The sequence below is a fragment of the Pleurodeles waltl genome, chromosome 6 (genome assembly GCF_031143425.1).
Source record: "Pleurodeles waltl isolate 20211129_DDA chromosome 6, aPleWal1.hap1.20221129, whole genome shotgun sequence".
Lineage (NCBI taxonomy): Eukaryota > Metazoa > Chordata > Amphibia > Caudata > Salamandridae > Pleurodeles > Pleurodeles waltl.
In genome coordinates, this window is record NC_090445.1 from 1,436,344,020 (window position 1) to 1,436,359,122 (window position 15,103).

The 15,103-nt window shown below is 43.5% G+C and overlaps 1 protein-coding gene across 3 annotated transcripts in view; it reads left to right on the forward strand.

Annotated features, from left to right (window-relative positions):
* Positions 1-15,103, forward strand: part of LOC138300926 (S-adenosylmethionine synthase) — a 111,813-nt gene that overhangs the window by 30,407 nt on the left and 66,303 nt on the right. For all 3 annotated transcript variants that reach the window (XM_069240824.1, XM_069240826.1, XM_069240825.1), the window contains exon 2: positions 5,790-5,867. In XM_069240824.1, coding sequence (XP_069096925.1) covers positions 5,790-5,867 — 78 coding nt within the window. The remainder of the gene's footprint in view (positions 1-5,789; positions 5,868-15,103) is intronic.

Genomic DNA, 15,103 nt, shown 5'->3' on the forward strand with positions numbered 1-15,103 from the left:
TATGTTGTGCAAAAACAGACTGGACTACAAGATATGAGTTTTAAATATTTTGGCCTTGTAGAAATATCTCACTATAAAAAAAAATGCGACTTGCACCCGAATCCGCTATCACGCACTTACCCAAAAATATCCTTTGACCGAAGTTAAAATAATAAGTAAGCCTAATTAAAAAATATGTAGGACGTGAACGTGGCTTGATTAAACAATGATATGCATCCGAAAACATGTATAGGGAAATATTTATACACGGTCGACATTTTGATAGTCGAGAATTTGGTAGTTGAGATTTTGATAGTCTGTTTTTACAACATTGTTTTGCACTGTTTCCCCTTGAAAGCCTTCTGTCTTCTATTGCTTCTCCAAACACATCACTCCTCCACCCAGTGTCTCCTCTTGCAGCACTCTACTGCTCTCCAGGCACCTGAACTCTCTTATTCATCGGCTTTTGATCAAACCTGAATTTAATTTCCGCTGTGAAGCTTTGCATCTGGTGATTTGTACTTCTAAAATGTTTACTATTAGCCCCAACAGATTGCGTCTGTTGATATAGACTTATAGATTTTTATTTTGGGTGGGACATTTGTTTTGAGCTGCAGAATAAAAAGGTTGTAATGCAGTGGTCATAAGCGCACTTTCTGCTGATTAATTTGTCAATGTTTATAGTACCAGCAAAGGCGAATGAAAACCACCCTTCCATTATTTCACAGAGAAAGGCTTGGGGATGGAGACAAATCATAGCTGGTTTCTGCTGGGAAGTTTCTTTGAAAAGCAACAAACGAACGTGTATTCTATCCTGCAGAATTATAGGCAGAGTGAATTATTGAGTTTATTTGAGACTATTGAAGTGAGGCGTTTACTCTTAAATGTGATAGAATGAACCAATAGTAGCTCAATTGACTATTGGGACTGTATTAGCACAGAATGTGATTAATCTCATTCTCACTTGCAAACTGTCAGACCTAGTGAGAGAAGAGCCTTGGCTGGTTTTGTTCACTTTATGCTTATGATAGTAAAAGTGCATCCATCAATACCAAAAAAAAAAAAATATATATATATATATATATATATATATATTACATTCTTGTTACAGAGCTTATTTTCTTGTTGCAAAGACGCACACGGTAGAACTTGCTAGAGCATATATGGAATTGGTACTTAAGGGCTTTTGGACCAGAGAATATGTTGGCCTTTAGCTTTGAGCTTGCACACTTTGCCTGTGTGAGACTGATGCAAGGAAATATCAATGGTACGACTTGCTTACTACAAAATTTTACTCACAAACCTACTGATGGACACCTCTCCTATCTATTCTGTGGAGATATCTTTTCCACAATGGTGGAGATCTCACACTTGGATTTACGTTTCAGTGGCTAGGTAACTGGGAATACTTACTACTAAATGGAAGATGTTTAGAGATGGCATGATAATAAAATGACATACTCACAAATGAGTGAGACCATTGTAGGATAATTGCTATTCACAAACTACACTTCTAAAGTGAATACAGTCCTAAAGGTATCAAACCAGGTGTAAATTAACTCCAGACCTGCCTTGGAGTAAGTCAAACACCACACATGATCACTCACAGGTACTGTAACACACTCCCATAGAGAACAATGGAGACAACAAAATAAACCCCTTAGCAGAACTACTGTTGAATCAATTACATAATTTCGACATCTAATTTACGTGCATTGTTTAATGTTAAGAATTGTATATATTTTTTTAATTACTTCATTTGAAATGTTTATACCCATCAAAGAAATTAGAGTATATTTTTAAACTTGAATTACAAAATTAAAGGTAATTTAAATTAAACACATTTTGTAACTGTTTTCTGCATATTAAAGGAAAATGTTTCGAAGGAGCCTTTTTTTAATCATTTTTTATTACATATTATTAAACTAATACACATTACATTCAATTAATAAATGCCCTATAACGTTTTATTTCATTAGTTGTATGTTAAAAATAAAGATTTAAAATACATTTACATCTGTATTTTCAAATAATATATTTTACATTGTTTAAAAAGATCAATAAAACGTAATATTTTTCCCTATAGCTTCCTATAGGGAGATCACCACCACTGTGCCCACAGTCAAAATTCGGTTACTCCATTGTTTGTATTTCTAACAATTTATATTCAAATAACACTACTGTACTATGTCCTGTGAATAACACACTCCTTTGTAGGTACCTTTTAAATATTATGACCAATTGCCTTCAGAGTTTCACATCTCGCAAATAGCAACTAAATTTCTCAACTGCACATCTGCAGTATGTTGTCTTTCTATCAAGAACCTTAACCGGAAAATACTGTCAGTAAGTAAATAAATATAAATTAGTGAACGAAAAGCATAGGAACAAAATCTTTAAGAAAAAATATGAGGTGTATTTCCCCCATCATATAAAGCCTGAAACAGCAGTCTTGGACCTTACTCAAGAAGAGGTCTCCAACCAAAATCCTATTGCTAAGCTCTGTGTTCGCCACAGGCGAAACTTAGGGCACCTAAAAGTCAAAATAGCTCACGACCTGCATATACTACGCCAGATGTGCTTCACAGGGGACATCACCCAAAAAACTGTGCTGTATGGTGGAATCTTTCAAGTGCAACCTACCCTAAGCGGCATTCACCATTGGTACCATATTGAGAAGCCATTTCACGGAATGCATATATAACTTGACACTTGCATCGTGTAGGTCAATGGTTCCCAAACTTTTTCGACCCGCGGCTCCCTTTACCTATATTGGCCATTGCCCGTGGCTCCCCATTATGTCACTTTCTTTTTGTGTAGGCGATGTAAGCCCAGCCTCGGGAGTACTTCAATTGTTCTCCCTACAAATAATTAGGATGAAGGCGATGAAGGTATTATCATATTGGTAACAAAATAAAAATATAAGTTGTTTACTTTAAGATTTTTTTTTAATTCAGTTAAGTCCGAAACAATACAATATTAAGGGCCAAAAATGTTTCCATGAATTAGCAACCTTTTTTGAACGTCTGGAAAATGTAGCCACATCTCCCCTGTGTGTCACACTTGCTGTCCTCCATGTACATATTTTCTTCTCTGTTTACAACGTCATTACTTTGCCTTGACCACACACACCTCACACTTCACCTTTGGAGCACACATTCTGCCTTCAATCTGGACACTTTCTCCTCTAACACTACTTAACAGTACTTGTTCATTCATCAGTGCTTAATTTGTGCTAGTTTCCGGTGCACAGCACCAGCACTTATTTTTGAGGTGCGGCACTTATTTTTCTGCCTCAAGCATTTACTGCGAGCAAAAGACACGTATGGGAAAGACTGAGGAAGAGAAAAAACTAAATAGTGTCACAATGGGAGAAAACAGAAAGCTGCAAGAGTGAGCTGAAGGGGCAAGGGAGTGGCTTTAAAATAATTGAAGAGGCTTGAGATGGCTTCAGGATTACACTGCCTCAGTATTCCGTTTTCCCACATTTAATTGCAGCAGCCACATGTTTAAGAGGAGGGCTTTGGGCACCGGCACATTTTTATGTACAAATTAAGCACTGTCGTTCACACTCCCACGCTGTAGTTTCTAAATTATTTCAAAGCCGCCTTCAGCTTTTGATAACTGTGCTTTCCAAGTTCCACTCGGTCTGTACCTCCCGTAGCCGTTTTTCTGGCCTCCCAATGAAAATTGCCTTTCCTTGGCAGTAACACTCAGTAAGTAATCTGATTTGGGCATGCCAGTGAGTGAGGACTGTGGGCCTATAATTTATTTTGGACAATTTAAATAGCATTTTTTAAACACAAATGCGGAAAAAAGGAAAGGTGTGCTTTATAATGAGAAAAGGGCGTCATGACCAACCAAAACACTGAAATAACTAATTTCTGTTTTTTTGTAGTTCAACAAAATAAATACAGAGACATGGAAACAGATCATGTGCTCCAGTAGTTATACTTAAAATCAGTCAAAATAGCCCCATTACATACAATTTCATACTACTGTCTCTTTTTTAGGCGCAAACCATTCAGTAATAAAAATGTAAATATGTAAATGTGATTGTATTTAGCGATATAAAATTAAGAATTTTCTTTAACATCAATGGTGCATCATAAATCTCCCCTGCAAGGCCGTGGACTGCACGCAACTTGACCCTGACTTCTCCTAGCAAATTAACTGGGTTCTTTCCAAATACAAATTAATTCGGTTCTTTCCAAATATTTTCCTGTTTTTCGGACGGGGGCTCCCAGCGGAATGGTTTTGTGAAGCTGCAAAGGCCGTGCGCGAGGGAGCAGATAGAAACGAGATCATTGTGAATAATGCTTTCGTTTATAAGTCTCTGTAAACACTGTTATCAAAGCTGCCTAGATGCAGCATGTTTCCAAAATGCACGCGGCGCCCCTGGCAACTTCTAACAGCGCACCGGGGTGCCACGGCGCACAGTTTGGGAACCACGGGTGTAGGTTATTCATCCAGAGCACAGGCACCATATTGAAAATGTAAGATGGCACAAATGTGTGTAACAATAAGTTTTAACCAATTGCCTGACCCACCTGGTATTTTACATATCAGTTGTGTCAAAATATGATACCATAGTCCGAGGTAAGCCCATCCTCCGGGACAGTTTGAGTTACTGACCGTCAGTTACCCATGGAGGATCCAGCCCATTTGTCATACATCAGAAATAAAGCCGCCTTCTAAAAATGGTGAAATAACCCCTTCAACTGTGTCACACTATGGACCTGATTACGACTTCGGCGGAGAGGGTTAATCCATCCCAAATGTGACGGATATCCCGCCCACCAAATTAAAAGTCCATTTTATCCTATGGAACTCATAATAGAGCGGGCGGGATATCCGGGACGGATTGGGACGGATTAACCATCTCCGCCGAAGTCGTAATCAGGCCCTATGTGCCTTAACAGGGTCGTACATCTGGATTACTTACATCAGATGTTTAGCCTAGACCTGCGTGGTTCTCGTGACAGGTATTCATCATTTACCGGACAACAATCTTTACATACTAGTGAATTGACCTTCCCATGGTAAACTTTGATTTAGATAACTCAGTTTGAAAAAGACTGAAAGCAAAAGGCAAGATTTGTAAAATAGAAACGAGTATTAGGAATGTAGGCTTACATGAGAGCCCTTCAGTAGGATTTTTTTTTGTGTAGTTACATGCATTTTTTAAACTTCATTGTGGAGTCTGCCAAGGTGAACCGAAATCCGCCATTAGATGGGAGCTTAATGATTTTATCTTCTTGTGTATGTCTGTTAATTACCAGACTTGTACATTTCACTCCTTTTTATGTAGCATGGACATTGGGTGACTGGGTTTGTAAGTATTGAAACTAAAGCATTTAAAGTCCATATTGAATGCAATGTAATTATGATATTCTTAAAATGGACTGCTAGGGGCAGTGGGGCAGAGTAAGCAGAGGTAAACCCGGAGACTGCGTAGCGCTTCTGTGTAGAGATTTGTTTCTGCATGATCAACTAGTGGAACCACTTGCAGTACGATATAAAGCACGGCCCTTGCTCTCTCACAGTAGGGGTTGCTGAGTGCGCATAGAGTTTAATTTTAATCCCCAGCTTTCCCCTGCCCGGTCACTAGCAGTCTCAAAAATCTAGTTTTAAAAGACTTGCCCTTCTCCATGTTCCTGTATACTCCGTCTATCGCATGAAGATGAATATCCAGCCATCTAAGGTGTTTGCCTTTTGTGTCGCGAACGTGAACTCCTCTTACATGCACTACGCCTTGTTCAACTGTTGTCTTTCACCCCATCATGTCTGTTTTTTGTGTTTTATTACAGATAAGATCTGCGATCAGATCAGCGATGCAGTGTTAGACGCTCACCTCAAGCAGGACCCAGATGCAAAGGTTGCTTGCGGTAAGAGATTTTCCTTGCCCAATGACGTCTGCATTACTTTGGTTAGGTTTTGGCATTGCATAGCCATTACCTCCCGTCCCTCCCTCGCCTTCCTTTAAACCAATGAGGCTTCCTGCCTCCCACTAGACCCTCCCCTTCCCTTTTAAAACCCCCCCCCACCCCTACCCCCTCCTGTTCTTTTTGTCTAGCCCACGCTAGACTTTCTCTTTTCACTTACCTTCACGGCGGGGCCTGGAGGTCATCGTTGGATGCACTCCTCGGGAAGCGGAGCTCCGCGAGGTGTGCTTCGGCCGGGCGCGTCTTTTCTGAGCAGGCGGGGCTGCTCGTAAGACACGTCCTGGGAGGCGGCTGACGGGGTCAGCCGGCTCTTGGTGGCTGGGGCGTTCAGTTCCGGTTTTTCTTCGCTGCGGAGCCGCGGAGGGATGCCGAAGAGTGTTTTTGGGTTTCTGTGCGGGTAAGATGGGCGTTCTGCCCGCATTTTGACTGAAATTCTTGTTTTATCCTTTATTTGGATTGGTTCTGGGATATTGTTCCTGGGCCCTGTATATTTTATCTGTGGATGAGATCGTGCCTACAGTTTCAGTTGATGGCCGGAATCCAGGTGCTAGAGCTCAGTGGCGAGGTCAAGTACCTTTGGTGCAGCAGGTTACCTGTGTACAGTGGTACGACTCCCGCCTACACCCTTAAAATGTCTTATGAGGATTATTTCTTCTTCCTCCTCAAAGGAGGGAGGTGCTGATGGCATTTCCACTCCTGGGAGCCCCCAGATTCAGGGTGGTGGTGCTGCGCCCATCATGTCCAGGGAGGAGGTGCAGGAGGCTGTTTCCAGAGCTCTTCATGCGGGGATGGCCTGGCCTAGTGGGGCTAGGGCTACCCATTCTCCTGCAATAGCAGGGAAGTCCTCCTCTGAGAGTGTGGGAGGGGATGCTCCATCTACGTCCTCTGGGGGTGATTTTGGCTCCAGGAAGGTGATGTGGGTTGTGATGGCACATGTACGGGACAATTTGGGGTTTCCTGTGTTTAGTCCCGCCAACGCTGGCTCTCACTTTTTTCCACGATATCAGACGCTGTCTGAATTTTCCATGCCTTTTCGGGGACCTGTGAAGGATATGGTGTTTTGGGAGTGGAGGATGTGGATATGGCTCAGGTTCCACGGTTCATTCAGATACGTTCTTTACTTTAGGGTAAGGAAGTATGGCCTCCCTCGGTCCTCCTGGTTTCACGTTTGGCTACCCTGATTGGCACAACAGCTGTCAATCCGGAGGATTGTGTGCCTGCTGATGCCACGGCCCGTAGGGTGGACTCAGGGCTTAAGAGGGCTTTTGCGGCTGAGAATCTGGCTCTGAGGGCAGGTATTTCTTCTGCTTATGCGGCCCAGTCGTTGGTGCAGGACTTGGATGAACTGGCAGTGGCTGTTCAGGATGGGGCAGACTGTTCGGAGCTCCTGGCTGGTATGGGGCAGCGGCCTGGTTGTTGGCAGATGTGTCTTCAGATGTGGTCCGTACTCCGTCCATGCTTTCCAAGGCTTTTAAGGAGAGGAAGCATGCCTTACCTTATAAAGGGGGTTCTTCTTCGGGTAAAGGGTGGAAGAAGCATTCCAGATCTTCTCCTACTAGGGATGCTAAATCCTTTTCATTCAGGAAACGACGTTTTCAGCCGCGTTTTTCACCTAAAAAGTCTGCTCCTGCGACCCGGGGTGGTTTCAAGAAGGGGTCCTGACAATCACTGTGGGCCTGGCAGAGGGCCGGTTGGGGGAAGACTGTGTCACTTTCTGTCAGCTTGGGAGGACAGTGTAGACGATCATTGGGTAATAGACATGGTGACCGATGGTTATGTCATAGATTTTGTTGTGGTTCCTCCAGATTCAGGGGTACGTCCCACACCTCTGCCTTCAGGCGGGTCACGGAGAAGAGCATTGTTGAACGGAGTGCGAGACTTACTGGTCAAAGGGGCCATTTCCCGCGTTCCGCTAGACGAACGGGGTCAGGGCACTTATTCGGTCTTGTTTCTTGTACAGAAAGTTTCAGTGGGATTTCGGCCTGTGCTCAATCTTAAGGTGGTGGATACCTGGATCGGGACAGTGCATTTCCGCATGCTGTCCATTCAGACTATTTTTCCATTGGTCAGACGTGGGGACTTTCTGGTGTCACTGGATCTGCAGGATGCTTACCTACACGTGCCTGTGGCAAGATCCTCTCAAAAGTTCCTGAGGTTTGCTGTGGATCGGGTGCACTGTCCGTTTTGTGTTCTGCCGTTCGGCCGCAAGACTTCTCCTCAGATTTTTTCGACGGTACTGGCCCCCCTGGTGGCTTTGCTACATTCAGAAGGGGTGTTTACTCATCCATATCTGGACGACATTTGCTCCATTCTACCTCGCAGGCCCTATTTCGGAAGCAGGTTGCCCAAGTTCTGGTGTCCGGCAGAACCACGTTTTTTTTAATCAACGGGGGGCTATCGGTTTAGTCCCATCCCAGGATCTGAGTTTTCTGGGGTCTCAGTTTCAGACTCTTCTTGGCTTGGTGGCAGTGTCAGTGAAGAAGTTTGTGGTGCTCCGGTCCATGGTGTGAATGGTTGGGGTACAGACGGCCCTCCGTGCTTTTCTATGATTGCGGCTGTGAGGTCTTTTGGTGGTTCTGCGGTGCTTGTTCGGGCAACGTAGTGGCCAGGGCTTATGTCATACTTCAAGGGGGGACCTGGTCTAGGGCTTTGTTCGGTCTGGCCTGGAAGATTTTTGTGTGGGCTCAGGAGTGGGTTTCTGCTCTCAGGGCTGCATACGTTCGGGCATTGTGTTACTTCCTCTCAACTTTTCTCCATCCAGAGTTCACTGTTTCTTCATCTGGTTCGGCTCTGGGGTCTTCCAGTGCTGGATGTGTTCGCGTCCGAAAAAAATAAATAAAAAAAAATAAATAAAAATAAATAAACGCGTAGCTCGGTCACTTCGGCTCCCGGTTTTCGGTGTCCCCAAGCCTGGGAGGTGGACGGGATGTCGTGTCCTTGGCCGAGGGGCCTTTTGTATGTGTTTCCGCCGTTTCAGCTACTCAGGCCTTTGCTGTTAGGGGTGCGGCTTCTGGGGGCCAGGGTTGTCCTGATTGCTCCCCATTGGCCTAGGGCGAATTGGTTCCCATTGCTGCGGCTGAGGGCATCCGGTCGGATGTGGCCTCTTCCTCTGTGTCCGTCTCCCCTGGAGTTTCCCGGCCTCTCGTTGAGGTCTTAGGGGAGGTTACACTTGACGGCCTGGGAATGGCCCGCCGAGGTTTGACGGGTCTGGGGGTGCCAGTGGCTTTAAGTTCTACTTTACTGGGTTCCAGGCGGCGTTCCACTTTACTTTCTTAGGGTAGGCTGTGGAAGGTTTTTTTCTTCTTGATGCTTGAGGCATGTATTGGATCCTACCGGCACGTCTCTCTTTGATGTGATGCAGGTCTTGCAGGACGGTGCACAGTTGTGGTTGTCTGGGGTGTCTCTGCTGGTACAGTGGGTGGCTATTCAGGCATTTTGAGGTCCGTGGCGCAGCCTTCCGGTTAAGGGTCGTTTGTTGCCGGGATTTTTTCAGGGGCTTCTTCATTTGTTTCCTCGCCATGTACGTTCTTTTCCTTCAGGGGATCTTTCTTTGGTATTGGAGGTTTTAACGGATTAACCTTTTGAACCTCTGGGGGACTGTGTTTACGTCTTCTTTCCTTAAGGACGTTCTTTTTGGTGGCCATTGCTTCGGCTCGCCGTTTAGTTGAATTGGGGGCCTTGGCCTGTTCCTTTCCTTTTTGGGGAGTTTTTCCGGATCGGGTGGTTCTGGTTCCGGTACCTTCTTTTATCCCGAAAGTCAATTCTTCTTTTCATGCTCGCCAGGAGGTCATCCTTCCTTCCTTTTGTCCGAATCCCGCTTTGGTGGAGGTGGTTCGTTTGCATTTGTTGGATGTACGCAGGGCTTTGTTGGAGTGCCTGAGGGTGGTGGCTCCTTTCCGTAAGGGTGATTCGCTTTTTGTAAATTTTGGGCCGGCCCGTAGCGGAGATGCCTTCCACGGCTTCCTTGAGTCGGGGGGTGAGATCATTGATTCTGTTTGTTTTTTTCCTTGATAGGGGTTGTTCCTCATCAAGGGGTTTGGGGTCGTTCTACCAGGGGTATGGCGGCTTGGGTGGCAGAGTCTCAGGGGATTTCAGTGGTGGAAATTTGCAGGGCTGCCACTTGGGCCTCGCCTTTGGCGTTCGTTCGGCATTCTGGCCGGTCGGACTTGGGTAGTTTGGAGTCGGTATTGGTTCACCGGGTCTTATCCTCTATGAAGTCTTAGGGGTGGGGTTTTGGTGCCCTTAGTGCATGATATTGAACTTCTTGCAACTCAGTGTCCGTCTCCTGTGTGCTTCTTGCTATGTCTCATTGGTTTAAAGGAAGGCGAGGGAGGGACGGGAGGTAATGCGTCCATTTTCTTGCGATAATGGCATTACTCCTAGTCCTACTCCCTCGCCTTCCTTTCCGTTCCCTCCCGCCCTCCCGGTACGAACTGTCTGAGTTGCTGCTTGGGCTTGGTTTTTGTACAGGAGGGGGTAGGGGTGGGGAGGGGGTTTTAAAAGGGAAGGGGAGGGTCTAGTGGGAGGCAGGAAGCCTCATTGGTTTAAAGGAAGGCGAGGGAGTAGGACTAGGAGTAATGCCATTATCGCAAGAAAATGGACGCATTCTACAGCCACTCCAAAGTGGTCACAAGTAAAGGATGCTTTAGTTTAGGATGTCAGAAGTTGGAGTATCTTTAAGCCTGAGGTAAAAGGAAGTTGGAAATCCACTGGCATAGCTTGGTGTAGGAATGGATTTCCTCACAGGCTAGGTGTATTTTACTTGTTGGTTGGCTCTCCGGTGGTTGAAGGCTTAATTTGGCTAGCTGATCGGCATTTTTAGTTGGAAAACCTTCATGAGTTTGAGTAAGAAATTATTATTGCCACTGTTGCACCAAAGCAAGTTTTTGTTTTGTTTGTGTTGTTTTTTCTCCGAGTGGGTTTGTGATTGTAATTCTACGAATATTGCACAAACATAAATCAAGTCATTCTAATCCAGATGAAATCCAAGTTCGTCTTGGATTGAAATGCTTATAACTGAAATACTGACCAGAAAATTCAGGCTTTAGTGTGGCTTTGTTTTAATGATATAAACTAAGTCTTGAAGCTAAATGTAGGGAAACATGTATGTCTGTTCATTTAATTCAAATACATGTTTAATACAAGAAATCATCATCTTAATTGGTTATTAATCTTGGTTTATGTGCTTAAGAGGTAAGAACACACTTGGGAAGTCTGTGTTTACATTGAAAATGTGACTATTAGTTTATAAACCAAGCGTACATTGACTATAATGCAGGCTCCTCATGTGAAAGTCCGTGAGGGGCTAATTCGGATGCCTCCTTTTTTCGCGGTGTGGGGAGGGGTTGAGGGGATATGGAATGAATAGGCTAGTTTAATGGGCCATTCTGTACAAGAATTTTACCCTTCAGTGCTTTATCAAGTGCATTTTGTGCTTGCATCGAAATATGACCCTACTAATGGTTTTTGACAGTCAAAATGCCAGGCACTCTTTCTGCTTCAGTAATTGCAAGTGGATGTCAGTAATTTGCTATAGTGCCCATTACACCTTTATTTCTCAATGTTTTTTTTTCATCCTGTACCCATGATGGAGGTGGTATTATCACCATCATTGAGACTGTCTTCTTGTCCACATGCGTACCATTACTAACATGACATGCGTTACCAAGCTTCCTAGGATATGTGCCCCTCATCGCTGTCATTTGAACTCTTTTCCTTCTACCCCGAACACCACAAGTCAGCAGCAAATTAGGAGGATGTGGAGTCTGCTACTGTGAGTCTGCACGGTCTTCGTCCGCACATGGTCATCTTGAGGTATACACAGACGGAAGTTCGACATAGCTATGTGCAGCTAAGTTCCAGACCTCGCCAGAAGCCTCTAAAATTCACACACCAGTGTATCAATAACTTGAAGAATAGCTCGTAGCAGAAAGTAGCAATAACTGCTTCCTTAAAGTTCCTGTATCAAACTGCATACCCTAAAAGATAATTTATACTGTATTTTTTGTAGACTAGCAATGTGTTTTAAAACTGCACGAGTCTGTGAACATGCATGCTGAGTCTGAATTTAAGCAAGACATCGTGTTTTCAAATTGATTTGTACCCCTTTGCTCTTTCATGTATGCTGGTTTCACTTGATCATCTTTCATTATTCATCACATTTAATCTGGTTACCTCACCTTCGGTGGCCACCTGTCTACTTAAAGATACTTGAATTTACCTCCTGTACTGCCTAGCCTTACTAACCAAATACAGGGTGGAAAGGTTAAGGGTGACTACCTTCAGCCACTTCCCTTTTCAGCTCTATTCAAGCCTGGCACAGTTTACTCTTCATTTGTAATAACCTCAGATGTTTTTTTATCAGTAGTAGACAGCTGAGAAGCTCTTTCCGTCTTCACGCGGCTTCAGTCTCCTAATTGGGAAGCTGCCTCTGCCATTGGTTGCACCAATGCTGCTGTTGGGTGGACTGCATACTCTGGGTAACACCGGTCTTCGAGCTAGAATGTTACTTCTTTATTTGGCTGCAATTCGTCCACTCCTGAGTGGGCTTCATTGTTTTAGGGTACTGTTTATTTGTATCTTTTCAGTAGACGATGGTGCAGAGATTTGTCATTTATTTATACATTTCAGCATTAAGAGACATACATTCTCTGTAACTTAATTATCAAAACATGCCTGTGTGGTTTTTAGCAAATAAAATACATTTGCACAATTGTCTTGTTACTGGTTCTAGTTAAGTTTCCAAATCTCACAGTGGTCTCAGAACCTGCAATAGTGTTATCCTAATTGTTGTCTTCAAAGTGATATCGAATAACTGAGTCTGTTTTTCTAGTCATTGCATTTATTGTCCTATGCCAAAGCACGTTTCTTTCACCACAGGAGCTTTCTCAAGTCATGAAGGAGACCGTGTGTTAACATCACATTATAAAGTTATTCTTTACAGTAATACAACTCGATCTGTGATCACTGGAAGAAACATTCGGGGGTGGAGGCATATTAATGGAGACGGATTGCTTTTAAAACAAAACTGATCCCATCGGGAATACAAATGTGTAAATTGGTCTGGTCTCCCTTGTTTTTTCCTCATCTCTCCATTCTCTACCAATATCACAGGAGGTCGCAAATAGTTGGCTGATATTTACTAGGCACACTATTTTGAAAACCCCTGCAAATGGGCAATTTGCAGTAGTTGCTCCATCGCAAATGGCAATTTCATTTGCAAACCAGTTGGTGTGCACATTGCACGTTCTGGTTTGTTGATGGGAATAACACTTCAGTCCCCAAGGTTTTTGTAGTTGTCCTTCAGTGTGCAGAAAATATTGATTATTTAAAATGTTGATCTAATGTGTCAATGAAATTCTGTTTACCAACATTTCCCAAAGTATTTATATATTTTGGACTGAATATCAACTTCAAGTATTTGTCATGCTATTGCAGAATTTTCAGCTACTTTTTTCGCAGTCACATTCCAATTCTTTAAAACAATAATGGAATACAAATTATTATTTATAGGATATGTTTTAAGTTAATAAGTTGCCTGAAAATTTTGGGAAGGGTCCTTGCAGCTAAACTTAAAGCCTGGTTGGAGGTGAATCAGTCTCTGTCCAATGCTCAGTACAGATTCCGTCGAGGGGTAGGCACTGTGGAGTAGTGCCTAAATCAGTAACTGACCATATGGATTTATTATTAGGCGAGGAGAGGTTCCATCCACCTTGAGTACATGGACCTCTCCTCTGCCTTTGACTTAGTCAATAAGAGGAAGTTGTGGTACTGTGGGCCATATGTACGAACACATTTTCCCATTGACACAGAATGGGAAAAACCCTTTGATACATCTGGCCCTGTGTCTCTGGGATGGGTATTGAATCGGGGTTAATTGGGCTCCTACAAATAATGTATTGAGATAATAATATCGGAGTTGGATATGATAGAGGTGGGAAACCTCAAGAAAATATAAGGTCACATCTAGGGGTGAGACAAGGACGTATGTTGGCCCCTCTTGTGTTCCTCATTTATATCAATGAGTTAGAATCCCATTTCACTAAGATTGGAAGGATCTCCCTAGATTTAAGATGAGAACCCTGCCTGTGCTGCTGTATGTAGAGAACACCGTACTAATGGCAAGGACGGCTAATGGTCTCAAGCTACTTTTAGACACTTTTTACAGTTTCATGGGGGCCTTGATCTCAAAACAAATCTACAGAACCATTCATAATGAGTTTAGGCCCTAGAAATGTGAAAACTAGGGCTTTGTTTTTTCAGGTGGGACAGAAAATCATAGGGTGAAGTGTTTTAACTATCTGGGACTTGCTTTTGACCAAAGTCTAAACAGGCAGAGTTTACATCAAAGTAGGGCTGCTCATACTCAAAGACCTGTGGAGGCGGTGTTCTCATTTGCAAGAAGGTTGGGACACAAATCGATTTAAAGAATTGAGGGAAATGTATCCGAGTAAGTTCGTTTTTGTGGCGACTTATGGCGCAGGGGTTTGGGGCTAAAAAAAAGTCCTGGGCCAATTCAGTAAGTAGAAAATATGTTTGCTTGTAGGTTGATGGCCGTTCCCCAATCTTGCCTAGCTTTAATGGATGTCTCCGAGCTGGGCTTAACACCTACAGGGGACTAGATTAAGCTGGCACCACTGCTTTTACAGTTAAGGACTTGGGGGAACCTTGATGTACCAACTCTCAAAGGACGTCTTGGAAGACAGCCTTTCTCTGGGCATTGTCCTCAACATACCCTGGATTAGATATGTAAAGAAAGAATTTTGAGAGCTGATCCTGCAAGATGATGTTGAAACTCGGTCAAATATTGATTCCAGGGCCATTCCCAGAGTAGAGGAGACTTTTCAGTATAGGCAAGGCAGCGCCCACTAGGCGACCTTTGATAAACTGTCTGTAAGCCATGCTTATAACTCCGCTAATTTGACACTTGGTTGTGAGACTTATCTTTCTTTGTTCTCTAATGGGAGCCATAGATTTATCTAACTAGATTACGTTTTAGCCTATTGCACTTGATTATTGCCTTTCCTCTGAACATTGTATAGGGTGAACCACTGCCCAGATGCCAGTGCAATAACTACCTTTGAAAGCACTGTGCACTTTATTGTATTCTGTCCCTTGTATGCAAATGCTAGAAAGCGATTTTTTTATCCCATTTTTCACTCTTTTAATATGAACTCCCA